General features: G+C 36.0%; 2 protein-coding genes across 5 annotated transcripts; both read right to left on the bottom strand.

Moving 5' to 3' along the window:
• Positions 1–36: 36 nt before the first annotated feature.
• LOC128018512 (serine/threonine-protein kinase NIM1-like) lies at positions 37–8,302 on the bottom strand. Its single transcript, XM_052604066.1, has 5 exons — positions 8,114–8,302; positions 4,094–4,649; positions 3,218–3,574; positions 2,241–2,509; positions 37–1,270 (listed from the first exon to the last, which is right to left on the bottom strand). Exons 3-5 carry the CDS (start codon positions 3,513–3,515, stop codon positions 515–517), a joined length of 1,323 nt encoding a protein of 440 aa, XP_052460026.1. The 5' UTR covers positions 3,516–3,574; positions 4,094–4,649; positions 8,114–8,302; the 3' UTR covers positions 37–514.
• Positions 8,303–8,616: 314 nt separating this feature from the next.
• On the bottom strand, positions 8,617–17,843 carry LOC128018509 (zinc finger protein 131). 4 transcript variants are annotated; one of them, XM_052604062.1, is made up of 8 exons: positions 17,713–17,821; positions 17,321–17,493; positions 16,894–17,047; positions 16,668–16,769; positions 12,385–12,529; positions 11,611–12,302; positions 11,383–11,513; positions 8,617–9,909 (listed from the first exon to the last, which is right to left on the bottom strand). In XM_052604062.1, the coding sequence occupies exons 3-8, from the start codon at positions 17,015–17,017 to the stop codon at positions 9,397–9,399; spliced, it is 1,707 nt and encodes a 568-aa protein (XP_052460022.1). In that variant the 5' UTR covers positions 17,018–17,047; positions 17,321–17,493; positions 17,713–17,821; the 3' UTR covers positions 8,617–9,396. The 4 variants fall into 4 exon arrangements, with proteins under 4 accessions (XP_052460022.1, XP_052460021.1, XP_052460020.1 ...); XM_052604061.1 differs by lacking the exon at positions 17,321–17,493 and having other exon boundaries at positions 17,713–17,843; XM_052604060.1 differs by lacking the exon at positions 17,713–17,821 and having other exon boundaries at positions 17,321–17,664.
• Positions 17,844–20,040: the final 2,197 nt, after the last annotated feature.

Genomic DNA, 20,040 nt, shown 5'->3' with positions numbered 1-20,040 from the left:
TATTTTACATTTTAATATTCAAAGAATTACATCTAATTCAACATGGCCTAATAAAACTTTATTCACAAAATTCTATAATTTTTCACAATTCTTATTTTACACAGTAAAACTACACTCTTTTACACTCATATGAGATATATTAAAACGTTAGAAAAATAAAGTAAAATAGGATTGGCCAGCAATGAATGATTAAATTGGTAAGCATCACTTCACACAATAAGAAAATATGTTTTAGAACATTTGTGGTAAATTATACTGCAAAGAGAATGTTTTAAACAATGCAGTCCGAAGCACTTTATTACATTTATAAAATAAATTTATGATGTGACATCCATGACAAGACAAAAGTCTTGCACTCACTCACTTGCAAACATTCATACTTGCTATTCATTCATATGGACTACATTATTTAGAGGCATTCACTGATCTCATTTTCAAGTGAAAAAAGATAACAAAAGAGGTATATCAAATATAACTACCTGAGCTATAGTGTCTGTGAGCTGCTTTCAGATCATCACAGAATGATGCAGAGTTTAGATTTATGCCTAAGGCTCCTGTATGTCTTCAGATGGTCCTTTTTAGCATCAGTTCCATTCACTATGTGAGTAACTACTGGCATGCTCTCCACTGCTTGTCGTTTATGTGAGCGGTGTAAGAGGATTCGATAGACTCCAGTGATGGAGCTCCTGCTGTCTTTGCCCTGGTTGTTATGAATGTGGTCCGCGGTGATGCCAAGAGCCTCCAGGGCGTTCCTCAACTCCATATCATGCTCTTCAAGCTCCCCCGGCTTAGACTCAGCCAGATGGAGTGGTTCCAGTTTGAAGGGCTCAATGGCTTTTGGAAACTCCACCGGCAGCAGCCACTCACAGCCCATCATCTGTTCTACAGTGTAGCGGTCAGACGGCTGGGGTTGCAGAATGCCCTGGATCAGTTTCTGGCAAGGTTCCGGTATCCAAGGAGGCACTGTGTACGTCCCATCCTGGATGCAGCGCTTTAGTTTGGCCACCGTTTCAGAACGGAAGGGCATGGTTCCAGTCACCATGAAGAAGAGCATGACCCCCAGTGCCCATATGTCCACACAAGCACCTATGTAGTGCTCATCCCTGAAGAGCTCAGGAGCGGCGTAAGGGGGAGAACCGCAGAAGGTGTTGAGAATCTCGTTGCGGCGGCTGACAGTGCTGAAGCCGAAGTCTCCCACTTTAACACAGGTGCTACAGGTGTAAAAAACATTCTCTGCTTTCAGGTCTCTGTGAACGATGTTATTGTCATGCTGCAAAATGAGAAAGATAAACTACTATTGACTTCTAAATATACAGATATTTTGAATAATGTGTTTTAACTGGGTAAATATATTTGTATCAAAATATTAAAATAAAATCTTGTCTATTATCATTGTTATTATTTATATAATATAATAATATAATAAGTTTCACCATTGTTTTGAATCAAATGTAGCAATCTTCTACATATGCATATTTTTTTTTTACTACAATTTTGGACATTTTAGTCATGATACAACACAAAAAAAAAGCAAATAAATAAATAATTATTATTAATTATAATATTAATTATACTAAAAATATTTCAATATATTCAGTATTCTAATTTGTTGAGAGTGAATTGGTGAGTTTCTGTTAAATATGAGCCAAAATCATCACAATTAAAAGAACCAAAGACTTAAACTACTTCAGTCTGTGTGCAATGCATTTATTTAATATACAAGTTTCACTGAAATAAATGAACTTTTCTATGACATTCTAATTTATTGAGAAGCACCTGTATATTCAAATACTTTCAAGTTTTACAATTGTATTTTTATTTAGACCTTCAATCTAATCAACAACTAATTCTACCACCTAATCAAAAATCTTAAGATTAAAATTTGTACATATAAAATCTTATATATTCTATAATATGAATATATCCAGATGCATTTCAGCTATGAAATTATCATAGATCTTTGTGTCAATTAATTTTCATTGAATTATACTTCTGAATAAATTCTGACAAAATATGGGCACTGTGTCACTGACCTTTATGTATGTGTTCTCCAACTATGTACGTTATAGAAAAACTGGAAAAGTAGACTGGCATAAAATGGCTTAAATCTGCCAAATTTGAAAGGTCAGGAAAAACATAAGAATCATGACGAGAATATGTTTGTACCCTGTAAACATTTAGTCCACAATTCTAACAGATTTCCCACTGAATTCTATTTGTTTGCATCATGTACATCTCACCATATGCTTCACAGCTGAGAGAACCTGAGAGAAGACAATCTTGCTGTCGATGTCGGAGAGCTTCCCCTCTGTGCTGATCTTCGTGTAGAGCTCTCCTCCGCTTGCGTACTCCATGACCAGGTGCAGACGGGTCAGCGTCTCCACCACCTCATACAGACGGATGATATTTGGATGGTGCAGCATTTCCATGCTTGATATCTCCTGGGACAGCAGCCTTTGGGTCTTCTGATCGAACTTGGTTTTATCCAAGATCTTGATGGCTACTTTGTCTGTGGATGACAACAAAGTTTCAGTTACCGAAGATTATCATTCAGAAAACATTCATTTTATTTTGTCTGAGGGACATCCGAATTCCTACTAACTGCATATATGAATTGTTTATTCAAACAGCAGTAAAAGTCAACAAGTAATAAAGGTAAGACATTTGAGTAGTTTTGGTATTGAATATGGTGTTATGCGATATGGAAAGTCATTCCACATCCTCTCTTCAAGATCTGCTGCAGCACTAGTACAAATCCTCGAAATGCTCTTCGAGTGAATTCACAAATGGCTTGGTAAAGGCTCACCACAACCTCCTATTCCTTACACATGGCAATCTTTGCTGAGGCCTACGGAAATTCCAAAGGTCTCAACAGAAATGTGATGCCTCATAATCAATCAGTATTTAGACCAGACAAGTTGTCTCAGCTTGACTTTGACTGAGGACATGACCCACAATATCAATGTAAACTTGACTCTCAGGACACATATTCATCAAGAGAACAACACGGAGCATAAAGCATGCTTACTTGAGTTAAAAAATATAAAAATACTTTAGTGAGCTATATGAATATTCCAGGTTCATAAAATTGTCAGTGAGCTGCTCCAAAATAAATAAATCAATATTTTAGCCTCCTGCTGTAGCTTATGGGGAAAACCACTCAGTAAAGTCAAAGGTTATAACCCATTACACAAAATTCAACTTAACTGACATGTACCTTTTGTCAGAGCATGGATGCCCAGCTTAACATGGGAAAAGTTTCCACAGCCTATCTCGCCACGAATCTTGTAGAAGCCGATGCGGCGGCCCACGGTGAGCTCTCTCACCATCATCTCATCTTGGCACATGTCCAGATTGAGCTTCTCCAGTGGGGTGAGGTGGTGTGGCTGGGTCCCCTCATCGTCCATGCAGATGTCAGAGCGGTCTTGTCGACTCCATCGTGCATAACGCTGGGGACCCGTAGCCACTTCTGAGACCCCAACAGAGTCCCCCCCAGCTGGGTAGACAGCAGTCATCCTGCCACAGACCACTGAGGGCTCAGCTCATGGCAGGAGACCTGGAACTAAGGCACCACCTGAAGGAACGAAATGAAACACAATTAGAGAACAGAGGAAAAGGTGAAGGGAAAAAATACATTAGCTTTTTTATCTCTGCCTATAAACAAAATCCATAATTTATCAAAGAGCAAATTATATAATAATAAAAAACTGAAACATTCTGAATAATTATTTTAATAATCTTACAATTGTAGTATATATATATATATATATATATATATATATATATACACACACACACACACACACACATATATATATATATATATATATATATATATATATATATATGTATATATGTAGTAGACAATAATAGCAATATTGATGATAATAATTTAACAAAAATATTATTCTTATATTATTATTATTATTATTATTATTTATATATATATATATATATATATATATATATATATATATATGTATGTATATATATATATATATATATATATATATATATATATATATATATATATATATATATATATATATATATTATAAAAGCATTCAGACATGAATGGATAGCCCTCTCTCACCTTCACATGTTGCCCTGTACGTCTGCTTCAATTTCCCAAATTAGCTCATTATCATCACCTCATCTCAACTCAAGCTTATACACATATCTAACAACAAAAGAGAAGTTGTTTAGGCTCATCAGCTTCACCCAAGTGGCCCAGAGCACAGTGCTGTTCTTTCCCCTCAGTCCTGCATCTTCCTTAATTGGTTCGTATTCTCAGTAATAAAAAATAAAAAAGCACTGTGGATAAGCGTAGAGAACGATGAAGGCTGTGATTGTTGTCTGGCTGCTATAACAAGGCTCCACATTGCTCTCGCTGGCCCTGGCTTCATGTACGGTGCTTTCTCTCATTTAACATCGTTGTCTGGTTGGTCATTCAGAAATGGGGGTCCCACCTGGAAAACAGCCACTCCCTTTCATTTGTTCACCTCGGTGTGTTTCTTTGGTGCTTCTGACTCACTCTACAGTCTTCTTTCTTCGATTAGTGTTTACAGAGATCCTAATCCATGTCTTTTTTAGTAGCCCTTAAGTCTCCAATTTAAACATAGGGACTAAACTAATGGATTCACATTTACCTGGTGAGAGAGAGAGACAAAAAATATGTCAGTAGCATGACACATTTGATGCATTTAGCAGTATTAATTAAATAATTTCATTTATTTAAACAAGTATTAAATAAATTTTTAACTGCAGATGTGATTGAAATTATTATGTGCATTTGTGTGTGTTTCAGGATGCAATTAGGGTGAGTTTGCTGATGTAGTTTTCTGTAACAATGTCCCAACAGAGCAGAATATAAGAACACAGAGTGCCGTCATCTCACTCTCTAGAGACGCGGAGTGGTAACAGCACACATAAGACAAGCACTACACCCCCATTACACCACACTGGAACACAAACATCTCCTGGTTTGAAAGAGTTTTAAATGTCTGATGGATCTGCTGTATTTTATCATGGAACACTGTCTGTATGTCCGTGTATTTGGAGCACTCTCTCTCTCTCTCTCTCTCTCTCTCTCTCTCTCTCTCTCTCTCTCTCTCTCTATATATATACATATACATACACAGTATAAATGAGTACACCCCCTCTGAATTAATATAAAATATTTATTTTCTTAATGATCACTAATATATATAAAGGAAAGATGGCAAAATTAAAACATATTAAACATCTACTTAATAAAAACAAAATATCTGCCAATATTTTCTGTAAGATAAGTAAATTAGCCAGTTTTGCTTAAATGAAGAATTGCATAATTGAGTACACCCTAGATTTAATTCAGAAAATGTGTAATATTATATATATAAATTGAAAAGTATACTGCTCTGACCCTTCCTGGCACTGAGTGTACAAGTTCACATCTGTCCTGTTTAACTCCTGGACAAACTGCTTAAATGCTCTGGTCTTTAATGGGGAGTTTTGCTCAGCTCGTCTCTACAGAATCCCCTACAGCTGCTCAAGAGCATTAAGATTGAGTGAAATACATGTCCACTGAAGGATTATCACCTTGGGAAAAAAAATATAATGCTGAAAAAAATGGCCAATAATGTACGGAATGAGGGGAGGGCAGATTCTTCTGTTTCAAGTTTTTGTATTACATCACACAGTAGTGTGTGAATTCATGCCAGCGTTGATGAAGCACAACTCCCTCGCACCTTCAGCACTCATTCATCCCTATATAAAAGCTTTTCTACCATAGAACCTCACTACCAAGCACTTATCACTGTACCCCTCTTTAGTAAAATTTTGGATGCTTTAGGATACAGAATAACTGACTTGGTCTCTTGAGACCAGAGCAAGGATTCCCAGAAGTATCTACCTTATAAATCCATTACTATAAAAAAGCATATAGCTCATAATTTAGTTCCTTTCTGGGACACAGCACCATTAGCATGAGTCTCATGGGCAGGATTTTGAATGTGGTCCTTACATCAATATTGCGATTCTTTACACTCCCCATGGGAAAGAAGCACTGACTAAGCATTAAGCATTGTCCACAAGGGCCATTTCTACTAATCTGGCCCTGATATACACACAAGATAAACACTAAACTCATGGGATATCAGTGGCCCCTGTAAGAAAAAAGCCTTGCTGCATGTACAGGGTTCAGATAGTAAAACCTCTGGCTCTAAAATGCAGGCACACATTCTATGAAATGCTCCTTAAAGGAAGTCATGGCCTAGTGGTTAGAGAGTTTAACTCCTAACCCTAAGGTAGTGGGTTCAAGTCTCGGGCCGGCAATACCATGACTTACGGGCCCTCGAGCAAGGCACCAAACCACCAACTGCTCTCCGGATGCCACAGCATAAATGGCTGCCCACTAATCCGGGTGTGTGTGAAATGCAGAGCACTAATTCTGAGTATGGGTCACCATACTTTGCTGTATGTCATGTCATTTTTTTTTTTTTTACTATGACTTTCATTACTACATCGAAATATGCCTATTACCTACAATATAGCAGGGAAAAAACAGTATGTAAAAAGAGTTCTATATATCCGAATGCATAGTTTTCATATAATATTTGGCAAAAAGTACCAGGATGATCTTCCACTTCTAGCGAGATTCTAATAAGCACATTCGTTGTACACTTTACTATCCCATGAGAAGAGGTGTTGATGCAACTAACACCATAAGTCAGATGACAAAGTCATGTCATCCCTAACCTGTTGAACACAAAAGAAGATATTTTAAAGAATGTGACCTCCATATTTTTTCCACACTACATTGGCTACTTTGAAGTGTTTGGATACCCACATTCTTCAAAATATTGTCTGTGTTTAGAAGAAAGAAACTGTTTAGAAGGTTTGGAACACCTTGAGGGTAAGTAAACAATGATAGTATTTTCATTTTTGGGTGAACTATCACATTAATGACAGAATATGGGTTATTAAATTAAAAATCAAATCATATAAAAATGTGTGGATAACAATAATAAAAATTTTAAAGAGGCTCTACTATACATGTTAAAATGATTAACAGGTTGCTGTCTGTTTCTAAATAATGATATTAATTCTATATTAAAAATGCACAACACCACAAGCATCACAAATGCTTCTTAGATGAGTATTAAATACGGACCATAATTAAGTAGTTCAACTGATGTTTGGACCTTTGAGAACAAAAAAAAAACATGCAAATTATGAGAGGAAACCACAAAAAAGAAAAAAAAAAGGCTGCTTCTGTTGCATTGTGCCCTGTTAATGTATTCCATCAAAGCAGCTTTAATCACAGACCTAAAACCACGTTTCATGTTATCTAACTGAGGAGTCATCAAAGGAGCCTGAACAAAAGTTGACATCAATCCATGAGAAACTACAAAGGATCATTCAATATCATAAATGACAATATTCTGAGTAAATTAATAATTCGTTCTATTCAGGAGCCATTTGGGATCAGCTCTATTCATTCAGACCTGAAGATTCACACACCTGTTTTGTTCAAACACTAATGCTGCCCTATTATTTACACCACCAGACCCTCAGCAGAATAGACCCCCCCACAAATTCCCAAATGCAAGACTAAAATCATGTTAATTACATATGTCATTTGATCAGTGGAGTCTGAATCAGTTTGTCAAGCTTTATAAATGTTCAGTCATAAAGGCTGGTCAAAAAAAGAAAAACAATACATATTTTTACACAGATATTAGCAATACATATTAGCAGATATTAGCAGTACATATAATATGAAATATTACATTAATTATAAATTAACAAAATTATTCTGCAAGGGTAAATTTTTTATTTTAAACGCCCATGTTAGTGTCAGACTTTGGTGCCTATATGAGCTCTGTGCAATATAATTATGAGTAATATAAGACCAGCCATATTTTTGAGATGATGCTCGTATCTGCGCCAAAGATGAATTGTAGTTTACTGGCTTCCATAACAACCGCTGCTGATCAACATCAAGATTTGTCTGCTGATATCTGAACAAATTATACCTATAAGCCTTGTAAACAACTTGTAGGCAAACGTGAATTCATCATGCTTTTAACCTTTCAATATGATAGGAATCGATAAGGATAAATATCCTTACCTTTCTGAAGCGTTGCTCGTTGAAATATTGTGTGCATTCGTTGCGGGAACATTCAGCTTGTGTGGCTGTCACAGACTGAATGTGATGCGCGAGGACTCCGTGCACCGTCACAGCGAAAGGGAGGTCAAATAACGGACAGCTCTGTTAACCAATCACAGCTTAGAGGTGGGACAAGGGGGTTGCTTAAACCAATAGGCTATTAGGACATTTCCAAATAGAAAAAAATATATATGTCCGTTGTGGTTTGCAAAAAAAAAAAAAACCTGTGTAAAAAGAGTAACAAATTGGAGACTCTAGTTTAAATTAAACAACATCATCAAAAAAGTAACTTACCTTTGAGACTATCCGTGGACCAGATTATTATCCATATCAATGTATCAATATATTAACAGTGATTATGATCCTATAAACTAGTGTGTTTCATTAACACAGCCATTCCCTTGCAAAATATAAAGACAACCATATATTTTAATTTGTTTAAAGAAATATAAATAATCATAATGGGATGTTTTAAACATTTTAATCAAACTGTTTTAAGATATTAATGATAATATTGAAATTAACTGCATTAATGATGAGAAACAATTTTAACATCCTGCAGCCCTCCAATAAATTTTTAAAGGTCCCATAGTGGGTCACGGCCCTCTAGTTGAGAGTCACTGCCCTTACAGGCGATCAGGGCACCTCTGGTTTAACCCATGCCCACTTCAGCACTAAAGAGTTGCTGTATATCCCAATTACATTTAATTTCCTGTTCACATTAAACACTGATACTGAAAACAGGCTCAGAGTGTCACACCAGGGTTAAAACCTGTGACAAATATTTTATACATAATTTTATTGCTCTGTACAGCTGAACAGCAAATTTACTCGAAATTGTGCAGACCATTGTATTTCAGCATTGGCTGAAGCTCAAGAACAGAACTGCATACATGATTTTGATTATCTGGGGACACAATTTGCTTTTTAATTCTTTTATGAAAATAAGTTTCTTACACGCACTATAAACATACATCCAAAAAAAAAAAAAAAAATTCTTACCACCCCCGAAACAGTCTTGGTGACATGCACTATTCATGTAATAATTACACCTCATACTATTCTTATCCACAACATACATTAAAAAGCATGACTGAACCTGTGATCAGATTTATAGAGACACAGCTTTCTGAGAAGTGAAAAGCAAAGCTTACTGTATAATATTAATGTGGTATGAAATGAGGAAAAGGCCTGGATCACCTTCCAAGTTTATACTTAAAATGTCCATGCACAGGGGAGGCCTTTCATACATTTGCAATCTTTTCTTCTTTCAAATGGTCCACTGCCTCTTGTTTAACTTCACAGTCTGCTGGTTCTGCAACAGTCACCTGTTCTATTTGGATTTCTATTGCTTGTTCTTTCAATTTCTCGCCATCTACTTGTAAAACCACTGTCTCTTCCACCCCACCCACAGTTTGAGAAGGCTCTTCCTCCACCATGACAGTCTCGTCAACAGCAACAACGTCCACCGGCTCCACAGTGATATGCTCCACACACATGCCGTCCTCCAGGATCACCCTCTCCTCTCCCTCCTCAACCTCTGCCACAGCCAAGACTGTGGTTGGGTCTGAAATCATGACATCCTCTGTGCCGATAACCTTCTCCTGAAAGCCGTGGATTTCTTGCAGATGATTGTGGAGGTCTCTATTTAGCATGAACCATTGATCGCAGATGGTGCAGTGGTTGGGTTTCTCACCCGTGTGGATCACCAAATGGTACTTGAACTGCTCCCAACTATTGAAAACACTGCTACAGACCTGAGAAGAGAAAAAGATAAGTGAGTAGGGCTGCAAGAATAAGCAAAATAAAACTGAAACTGCCATATAGTGTAATTATTAAATTGCATTTAATTAAATCAATTTGTTTTACATTTTTGGCATCACAACCACAACCACCTTCCCAAACTTAAAATGATAACATTTATAAACCCACGGTTGTTAACAAAAGAAAACAAGCCTGAAGTATTCTGTCAAAAATAAAGCTTGATGCTTTGGCATTTGAAAATGATAGATGCATTTTGGTTGATCCAATATCAAGTGGACAACGCTAAATACAGGTGTGAACGGGGTGTAAAGCGTTTTGTCCACTTTCGACCACTTCCAGAGAAACTGAGGCAGTCAAATGCAGTCAATCAGACTGGTCTCGTAGTGTGGATGCTCACATGGTCAAATGCATTCGAACAGCCACAAAACACCACCCCCTCTCTGCCTACTGAACCAATTCGAAAACATTACGGGACGTGAAGGCGAAAAAAAAGTCTAAAACAAACCCACAGCGTTCAACATAGTTTTGTAGTTATCGTGGCAGAAACAAAAGCTGCTGCACTCCTTATCATTTTACGTTGTCTCCTTTAGCATTTTTATGTAAATTGCGCAAGCATACTTCGAAATACTAGATCGAAAGATCAAAAATAGCAGTAAAAGTTTTTAGCTCAGTGTTTTCTCTTAAAACCTATTCAACTTTTACTAAGGAATAGAGAAAAGTTTAAGCTAAGAGTAAGGGTGGGGTTGACCTCTTTTCTATGGATGATGTCAGCTTGCTTACTAATTACATCCACAGTGATTGGCTGATAGTCTCTGTCAGAGATTTATTCATAGAAATACTGAAGAGTTATATTATATAACAATATAACAATATTATGTTGCCATATTCAAAGGTTTTAAGAAGCAGGCTCTGTCACTAATTAAACCATTATATGTTCAGCTAATTGTCAGCCACTTACACGTGTGCTACTCATAATTAGTGAATATGCATATAAACAGCCTTTTTAATTAACAGAGTAGAAGAATCATAGCTGATAGTAAAGCATGCAAACATAAAAGAAAACCAAACCGGACACAAGCACAGCTGCTACTTCTTGTCCAGCTGGTTAATGAAAACAAGGATATAATATTAAAGGAACATTTGGAGTTGGAATAACCTCTAAAACCAAAGGTAATACCTTTTTAAAAGCTCATTATCGTCAAATGTTTTTCAAATGTTCATATTCTAGGGCAAATTGTCTGCAACAGCCATTTTAGGATAGTCTGTGGCTTGGTCTTTATAGTGACTAAGGAGTCCTCTTCACTACTTCTAATGTTTCACAGATTTAGGAGCTAGTTTTAGTGTTAAAACGTTTTGTAAAACACTCAGAGTGCAAAACATTCTTAAAATATGATCGTGGGTTTTTTTTAGTCCTATAAGTGACTAAAAATGCATGTTTGGATAATATGTTACTGGCTAAAACTAACCTGGCATTCATAGAGCTTCTTTCTCCCTTTTTTGGCTCCAGCACCATTTTGACATGCTGACATGTGGCACTTCAGTGTACTGTTCCTGGCAAAACGTTCATGGCACTCCGGGCACTCAAAGGGTTTCTCACCTACATATACATGAATAAATGATAAAAGCTGATTAGAGATTAAACTTGAATACATTTGTTTAAATCCATTTAACCTCATAATATCTCACCCACACACCTGTGTGCTTCCTTAAATGCTCTTTGAAGTGTCCAAAATGATCAAACTGCTTTTCACAGTACTCGCAAACATGCACTTTCTTTTTCTGCCGTCGGGATTGTTCCTCTGCATCAAAATGATAATTATTCAGGTGCAGTTTAAGGGCTCCTTCGCGGGCGTATGTTTTGCCGCAGTGTCTACAGACAAAGCCCTTATCTGGAGTAGTGGTGTGAGTCTTCATGTGCTGTTTGAGGTGGTAGTAGAGTTTGAAGCAGCGGTCACACTTGTCACAACGGAAAAGGTTGTCCAGCTGAGAGATCTGAACCTCCACCACTTCGATATTCTCCAGGGTTTTGGAGGCCATCACAGCCTCATCCTGCATGACTATTGTCTCATCTTCTTGGTTTCTCATCACATGGACCGTTTGCTTTCCCTGCTGGTACTTGCTGGTGATGTCAGCCAATAAGGCCAATGCAGAGTCATCCGATGAGGGTTCAGTGGAACTCCTGGCAGCATCCACTACTTCCACCAGGCCACTTTCCTCCACCTCAATATGTTCCTCGCCAACCTCCACTTCAATCTCAACAGATTCAGTCTCCACTGAAGGAAGAGTCTCAGTGATCACATTGGAGGTCTCTGCAATCTTCCTTTTCTTAGCCTTGCTCTTTCCAGTCAAGGCCTGGGAGGAGTTTATTGAGGTGGTACCATTCCTTCTAGATGGGAGAAGAAACATAATAGTTAAAAATCAACTTCAGGATAAAAGCAGGCAAAAAAAAAAGTACAATAATGAATAACCTGTTGTTCAAGGCTTTGATCGCCTCGTGCATTTGAAGGTACTCCGCAGCTCTCCAGACATCATTGACTTCTTCCTGACCGTTCACAGCTAATGTAGCCGTATAAGTGAACTCCATTAGGTGGCGGAAGGCAGTGTTGCTTACACCTAGAGAAATAAATTATTGAGCATTTAATATTTTAAGTATTTTTTAGATTATTACTATTAATGCTGGGAGAACATAAAATACAAAAGTAGAAATGTGTCAACTTGTAGATTTAATTGCTATCAACTTTGATACAAAAACTTGAGGTCTGACTCAAGTGTAACAGGTTTAAAATTTTGATAAGAGTGTAGGACACAAAGACAGAAAAAAAATGTAAACGTATGGACCTGATGATCTCTATTGGACCTGATGCGGTCTATTGTGATGCTAGGCAGCTGCACCAAAACATTCTCCCACATTTTTTGACAGCTTGAAATTTAAAGTATAGGCTACATTCTCTGACTACGCAGAAAAACGTATCGCCCGATGCCGATATCTGAAAAATGTCAAATATCGGCATCAGGCGACACTACTACTATACAGCTCACACTCTCTCTCTCATTTACTGTCACTGTGAACAGTTCTGTCTAATACAGATTGAACTCTGCCTAATAATCAGATATAAAGGTTAAACAAATTAATGTATACTAAAAGTATTATAATGATTAGAGGTAGACCAATGTATTGGTTTTGCCGATTAATCGGCACCAATAGTTGAGTGATGGAGCAATCAGTTATCAGCAAAAATCCATACCCATAATTTTCCGGGTTGTGTCTGTTGCTGGAGCGGCTGAGAAGGGTGTTTTCATTACACAGAGAGTGAGCGGCCTCTAGTGGTTGAAATCACTGACAGCACGTGCTGTTTGTTTGTACACGTGATGCTGCACGCTGAACAAAGCGAGAAACTTCAGACCCGGATTTAAATCCAGCTGACAGAAAATCCTACTACGACATTCACATAGTTTTCCATTAAATTGGATTATATTTGCCCCTATTCGTTGTTAATGTACATAATGAATTGTATATCGAGCATTTTCATCGAAACGTTTGTATTTCTGTGTCTCTAATAAAGTCTGGATTGCTATTTACGTTTCTTCAAACTTATCTATGCCTCATTGTTCATTCTTGAAGTAAACTTGTGTCCATTTGGTGAATAAATAAACAGTTTTAGACCGCTGCTCAAGGGCAACTTGAAGCGACGTGTCTGGAGTGTGTGTGATACCGGTGAGTTCTCCTAGACTCTGTGCTGCTCTTTTATTTTGATTAGATAATCACTAAGTGTTTAAGGATAGAAGCAGTTCAAATGTGAGTTAAACTGTACTGAAATAAATGTAGGGCCCTTCGTTTTCCGCAATGCAGAAAACATGGAATCGTTGAACAGAATTCACAGTTTAACGTGGAATGTCACGGAATTGGTAAAATTTTTAATAAATTAAAAGCAGGTCATTACACTTAAATCAAATCACGATATGGACTAATACCTATAACTATTAAGCTGGGAAAGTCGATACACAGAACTGTAAAGGTATTCACAGAAACCCATCAAAAAAGTGCGGCTTGATTTTTCAGTAGAATGTACATAATAACATTATTTTTTTTTATATAGTAAATCCTATTTGTTTGCAAAAAAAAAGTTACTTTTCAGTAATTAAAAGATAAAATTAAAATTATATTAATGGTTCATGTCTTGATTTGATAACCAGAAAAAAATCAATACACAACACAGAATTTTTGAGGGGGAAAAAAATCATAAGGCTTCTTTAAGAAATTTAAAAAATATAAAAAAAAATATGGTGAGAAAAAATAAAGCATTTAATAGGGCAATCAACTTTTATTAAAGGGGGGGTGAAATGCTATTTCATTCATGCAGTTTTTTACACTGTTAAAGAGTTGGATTCCCATGCTAAACATGGACAAAGTTTCAAAAATTAAGTTGTACGTTTGAAGGAGTATTTCTGTTCCAAAAATACTCCTTCCGGTTTGTCACAAGTTTCGGAAAGTATTTTTCGAGTATGGCTCTGTGTGACGTTAGATGGAGCGGAATTTCCTTATATGGGTCCTGAGGGCACTTCTGCCGGAAGAGCGCGTGCTCCCGTATAGCAGAGCAGAGAGAGGCTGTGCACAGACAATCACTAATCAGAGCGAGAGCGTTACGAAATGTCACAAAAGGAGTGTGTTTTTGGTTGCCAGGGCAAGACAACCCTGCACAGATTACCAAAGAAAGAACAGCATTAAGGGATCAGTGGATGGAGTTTATTTTTACAGAGCATCAACGGAGTTGTGCAAGTGTTTGTGTTTGTTCCCTGCATTTCTAAAATGCTTGTTTTACAAACAAAGCCCAGTTTGACGACGGATTTGCGTATCGTTTACTTCTTAAGGATGATGCAATCCCAACGAAAAAGGGTCACGATTGTGTGTTGGAACCACAGGCGGTGAGTAAAACTGCTTAAAATATCTCTGCCTCCTTGTTAGTGCGTCCGCCTCCCATCGGAGACCCGGGTTCGAGCCCCGCTCGGAGCAAGTCCTTGCTGCTGCTGCTCTCGTTCAGTTTCAGCCTTCACAGCTGTCACAGCTTCTCAACGCAACTGGCGCTCGTGATTCTTTAGCTCCGCCCACACGTCACGCCTCCAGGCGCTCGTGTTTTTCCGGGAAAATCGGTACAGACTATCTTTCACTTATGAATATAATAAAACTAAATACTTTTTGGAGTTATGAAGGATGCAGTACTACTCTATAGGTACTCAAGATTAACAGGATATTGAGTGAAAACGAGCATTTCACCCCCCCTTTAAATGAATGTGAAAATGCATACGTTTCATGGTTTTAATTAATTAGACATGCTTGATTAATAAACTTTAATTTAACTATTAAAAAGGAGCTGAGAAGATTAAAACAATACAGAAACTACTACTAGTAAGGTTCAGTACTGTTTGTTTTTTTGTATGTTTTTTTTTTTTTTTTAATAAAGCACTATTTTAGTTTTTGTTCAGAATCCATTTTAAATACTATTGGTTAATTAATCTGTATCGGCCAGTGTGGTCCAACCTAGCCATCGATATCGGCAAAATCCAGTATCGGTCAATCATAATAACGATTGCTTTTATATTGTTAGCTGTAAAAAATAAAATAAAATAAAAAAGCTAACATTATAATACTTTCTCTTTGTGGTCAGCAGTAAGCAAATACACATTTATATAATTTAAACAAATCTTTGAGTGGCCAATGAACATTTAATTTCACAAACCTAGCAAACAGTCAAATCCAGCTGTGAGATCTTGTGAAGTGTGTATGTGTCTCCAGCATGATCCAGTGTTCTCTGTGTGGCGGTCAGTCTTTGTGAATTGAATGCTATAAACTTTAAACTCATGATTTTAAATTATGCTGCGCTTTATGCATTTGCCCACTGTCATATTTGTCATTTTCACTATGTGTTGTATGAAAATGACTGTTACCCTTACTTTATTTAAAAAATATGATTCCAAATGCACACAAACTTCCCAGAATACTGAGTGCCCTGTTGGTTACAATTGCTCAGCTCAACTTAAATAATGTTTTTATAAAATATTTATTTATTTGAGAAAAATTCTTAAATTATGTTTATTTTACAAATTTTTTTTAACCACTGTCAAACTATTTCAAATGTTTTAAATATTAACAGTAAAAAAAAAATTATATATACATATACATATATATATATATATATATATATATACATATACATATATACATATACATATATACATATACATATATATATTCATATTCATATACATATATATATTCATATTCATATACATATATATATTCATATATATATATATATATATATAAAAGGGTTGTGCCCTCTCTCTTGCTCCACCCATGCATGATAATATCATGAATCGTCGATCTCAGGGGGTGACGATATGACAATTTAAAAAATGACCATATCACCCAACACTAATATATAGATAGATAGATAGAGATAGATAGATAGATAGATCGATAGATAGATAGATAGATAGATAGATAGGCCCCCCTGCTTTCCAAGATATTGGCATCAGCTGTCAAAAAAAAAAAAAAAAAACATATCGGTCGATCACTAATCTATTATCTGCTATACAAACAAAATGCCACCAAGTCGTCAACTGGATTGCAAACAGGTGCTTCCAGTTTAGACAGATATACTGATTAAGATGACATTATCCAGAACAAACAGGCTACACTGTAATAATAAATAACAATTTTTGATTCCATACAGTTGTGTGTATTGTTAGGTACCTTCAATCTCCACTAGAGGCTCTTGAGTGAAGTCCTGGAAGAATTTGTGGAAAAACTGACTGCAGGCAGCCAGAACAGCTTTGTGGGCTCTAAACTGATGTCCTGTAAAAAAGTAACCACAATCATCAATACCACCAAATATGTGCAACTGTCTATTTAACTGTATAATAGTTTGCATAATTCAGTAAGATACTATATTTTGAGGTAGAAAGGCCGGAAACCTTACCATCCACGATAAGAGTGATGTCTGTGAACTGATCCAGCTGACGCTGCTCATTCAGTTTGTCAAGCATCACTTTGTAATGGGCTGGAAACTCATGCCCATAGTCAACATCTCCATCAACAGACATGGCTCAGCCCTTTCCCTGCGCATGCAAGTACTATTAAGAAACAAACAAACATGACAGAGTCAGAAAATTATGTATGCATGTGTAATATGCATATTATAATACACAAAAAAAATATGCATGTGACCTAATGCTACCAAAAAGCAGTTACAATTGCTCTGCTCTTCTAAGTGGGTAACGTAGACTTCTACAATATTAAAATATTAAATGTCAATGCATTTTTACAGCCAACAAATTCTTCTACAAACTTTAACTAGCTTATGTAATTTAACACAGACAATGTTTTCAGATAAATTAGGCACATACTTTGTAATGGCCCCTATGCCAACAGATCCACAGAGTAGCGGTCATTTCTAAACAGCAAGCTGAATACGCGCTTTTCTACAGGGAGCTTCTCTACGCAAGACGGGCTGCTTTACACCCAACTGGTCAAACTGCTGCAAAAGCCACGACTTCAACAGCCCAACCGCACAGAGGCCCTACAGAAATATACAAACGGCAAAAGCAGCAATGTGTGCCAGTCAACTTCATGTTCCTCGCGCGCTAGGCCTGTGGATGCTAACGCATTCGCCATTTGTTTTCTGGACCATTGTCGTTACGTCATCAAATCGCGCATTAAAATGCTCTTTTAATCAAACAGATTCCCTCTCGGCTAAATAATGAGTGATGCCGGGTGTCTAACGCTCCCGAGAACTTACCCCGGGTGACGCTGTGATGTTAAGTGAAGTAGCTTCTATTCGTTGGAGGCCTGAATCGATGAATGTGCTGTTTTTCCTCCGCTCGTCGGAAAAGGGCGGTCGCTTTTGCTTTGGCCTCAAGTTCCCATAAGCCCCTACGGAAGAGTTTTATCGCGCGAGGCTGACAGGTGGTGGTTACCAGGGCGACGGAGCCCAAAGATTATGTCATCTTCAAGAATGGAAAATGTAAATACGTCTTATACGTGTTATAAGTAACATTTTGGGGTTGGCAGCCTGATTTGGATTAAAATAAATCAATAATACTATACTATAATTACTCTATAATTTATCACAAAATTACCTACTAATAAACATTTTGAATGCTTGTACATACAATTCATTGATATATTATTATTATTATTTTTATTATTCACTTCATTTAACATTTTTTAATTTGAATAATTAAATTTAATTTTAAATGTTTTGTTTCTAAAACGTTTTCTTTTTTCATTTTTAAGTATTTTTTATTGTCTTTGTCATTTTTATTTTTATTAAAGTTTTAGTTATTTTAGATAATATAAAATAAATGTAAGATTTGTATATTTTTATTTCAGTTAACGTTTTTAATGGCTTTAGTTTTAATAACCCTGATCCAATGTAGCAATGTTACTTTTGTTCAAAAACACATTGGTGAAAAAAAATCCACAAATTAGAAAAAAAAAACTCAGCATTTATTAAAGTCTAAAAAGAACATTATTTTGACCAATTACTCTGTAAGAATTAATTATAGCTATATATTATTTGTTCATCTAGACCTATAAGACCTCAAACATAAATAATATTACATTTTTCACTAAGGATATTTGAAGATAAGTTGAAATTTGAGATATTAAAATGTTTTTTGTTTCTCTCATGTAATCCACCTTTGACAAACAAAGCTCTCCACTGATACACTCTTAAAACTAAAGGTTATTTATTAGTATTGACGGTTCCATTAAGAACCTTTAACACACATGGAACCTTTTTATTAAGAACAAATGGTTCTTTTAAGAAGTTATATGGGAAACCTAAGGTTCTATGGGAAACCTAAGATGATTATTGTATGGCATGACTGTGAAAACCCATTTGGAATCTTTATTATCATTAATATGACAAAAAAAGGCAAGGCGTTGATGTTTGCCTACAAACCTACTGGCTCTGAACCCAGTTACCTAAATTCATTACTTCAGACTTATGTGCCCTATAGAAGCTTGCGTTCTGCAAGTGAACGTTGCTTGATTGGATTGTTCCATCCCAAAGAAGCACAAAGTCACTTTTACGGACTTTTAAATTCTTTTTCTATTCCATCTGTTTTCTTTTTATTTATTATATTATTTAAAAGCCCATGCTACATGTAATGTGTTAAGCTAACTGAGACCTATTATAGCACTCATATATCATTGCTCTTTTTGTTGTTTTTGATTGCTTCCACTGTCCTCATTTGTAAGTCGCTTTGGATAAAAACATCTGGTAAATGAATAAATGTAAATGTAAATGTAAAAAAATGATGATGCTTGTAAATGTAGTTCGAGCAAAGAACTAAGATTTGATTGCTGGAAGCATGTATAAAGTGTAAAATTAAATGTAAAAACAATACAACATAACCTCAATCTAAACTATCTTAAAATTGGAAGCAAACATCAAAAGGTTTATACATGAGCTGTTTAACCATTTCAGGTTTGGTAGTAAAACATTAGGCTAATCTAAAAATGATTGTCCAAGCTTGAGAAAAAGTATCTAAAATCTAATAGAGTAGACAATTTCTCAACATGCTATTGATTTGATTGTTGTTCATTGTCCAACCAGATGGAATGTCTATGAATGTTTGAAATGTGTTTTGGTTATGTAAGTTTTAAATACTTACTCCAAAGCAAGTCCCATCTATTATGGGTTATCATATTTTTTTTTCGATTTCTTCCTCTTCTTTCGACAACTTTGATGAACTTACATAGTTTTGATGTCTTCAGTGTGACTCTCTCTCTATCTCTCTCTCTCTCTCTCTCTCTCTCTCTCTATATATATATAATTCTTGTTATATTTATTATACATAAATGAACATTTTAGGTAAGGATCCTCTTTACTGGTATTTAATGGGCATATAGAACAACAACAACAACTTTAATATTGACAAATTATTTTTCATGTTTAAACTAATATTTTTGTTTTTATAACATATATTTTGTTTTCTATACTTGTTGGTAAAATTTCATGTAAGCTGTTTGGCATGAATAAAGCATGTTTAAAAAAAGTTTCATTCTTTATTGGGATCTATACTATGACTCCATGAAGAACCTTTAGCATCCTTTCCAA

This window comes from Carassius gibelio, chromosome A8 (genome assembly GCF_023724105.1).
Source record: "Carassius gibelio isolate Cgi1373 ecotype wild population from Czech Republic chromosome A8, carGib1.2-hapl.c, whole genome shotgun sequence".
Lineage (NCBI taxonomy): Eukaryota > Metazoa > Chordata > Actinopteri > Cypriniformes > Cyprinidae > Carassius > Carassius gibelio.
This window is presented reverse-complemented; position numbering and strand designations above follow the sequence as displayed.

Excerpts from the sequence above, each read along its gene's own strand:
- LOC128018512 (XM_052604066.1), bottom strand. The coding sequence starts at position 3,515 with ATGACTGCTGTCTACCCAGCTGGGGGGGACTCTGTTGGGGTCTCAGAA. Across the intron at positions 2,510-3,217 it reads CATCCATGCTCTGACAAAAG|ACAAAGTAGCCATCAAGATC; the intron begins GTACATGTCAGT and ends TGTCATCCACAG. Across the intron at positions 1,271-2,240 it reads TCTCAGCTGTGAAGCATATG|CATGACAATAACATCGTTCA; the intron begins GTGAGATGTACA and ends CTCATTTTGCAG.
- LOC128018509 (XM_052604061.1), bottom strand. The coding sequence starts at position 17,017 with ATGTCTGTTGATGGAGATGTTGACTATGGGCATGAGTTTCCAGCCCAT. Across the intron at positions 12,530-16,667 it reads GCCTCTAGTGGAGATTGAAG|GTGTAAGCAACACTGCCTTC; the intron begins GTACCTAACAAT and ends TTATTTCTCTAG. Across the intron at positions 9,910-11,382 it reads AGAAGCTCTATGAATGCCAG|GTCTGTAGCAGTGTTTTCAA; the intron begins GTTAGTTTTAGC and ends TTCTCTTCTCAG.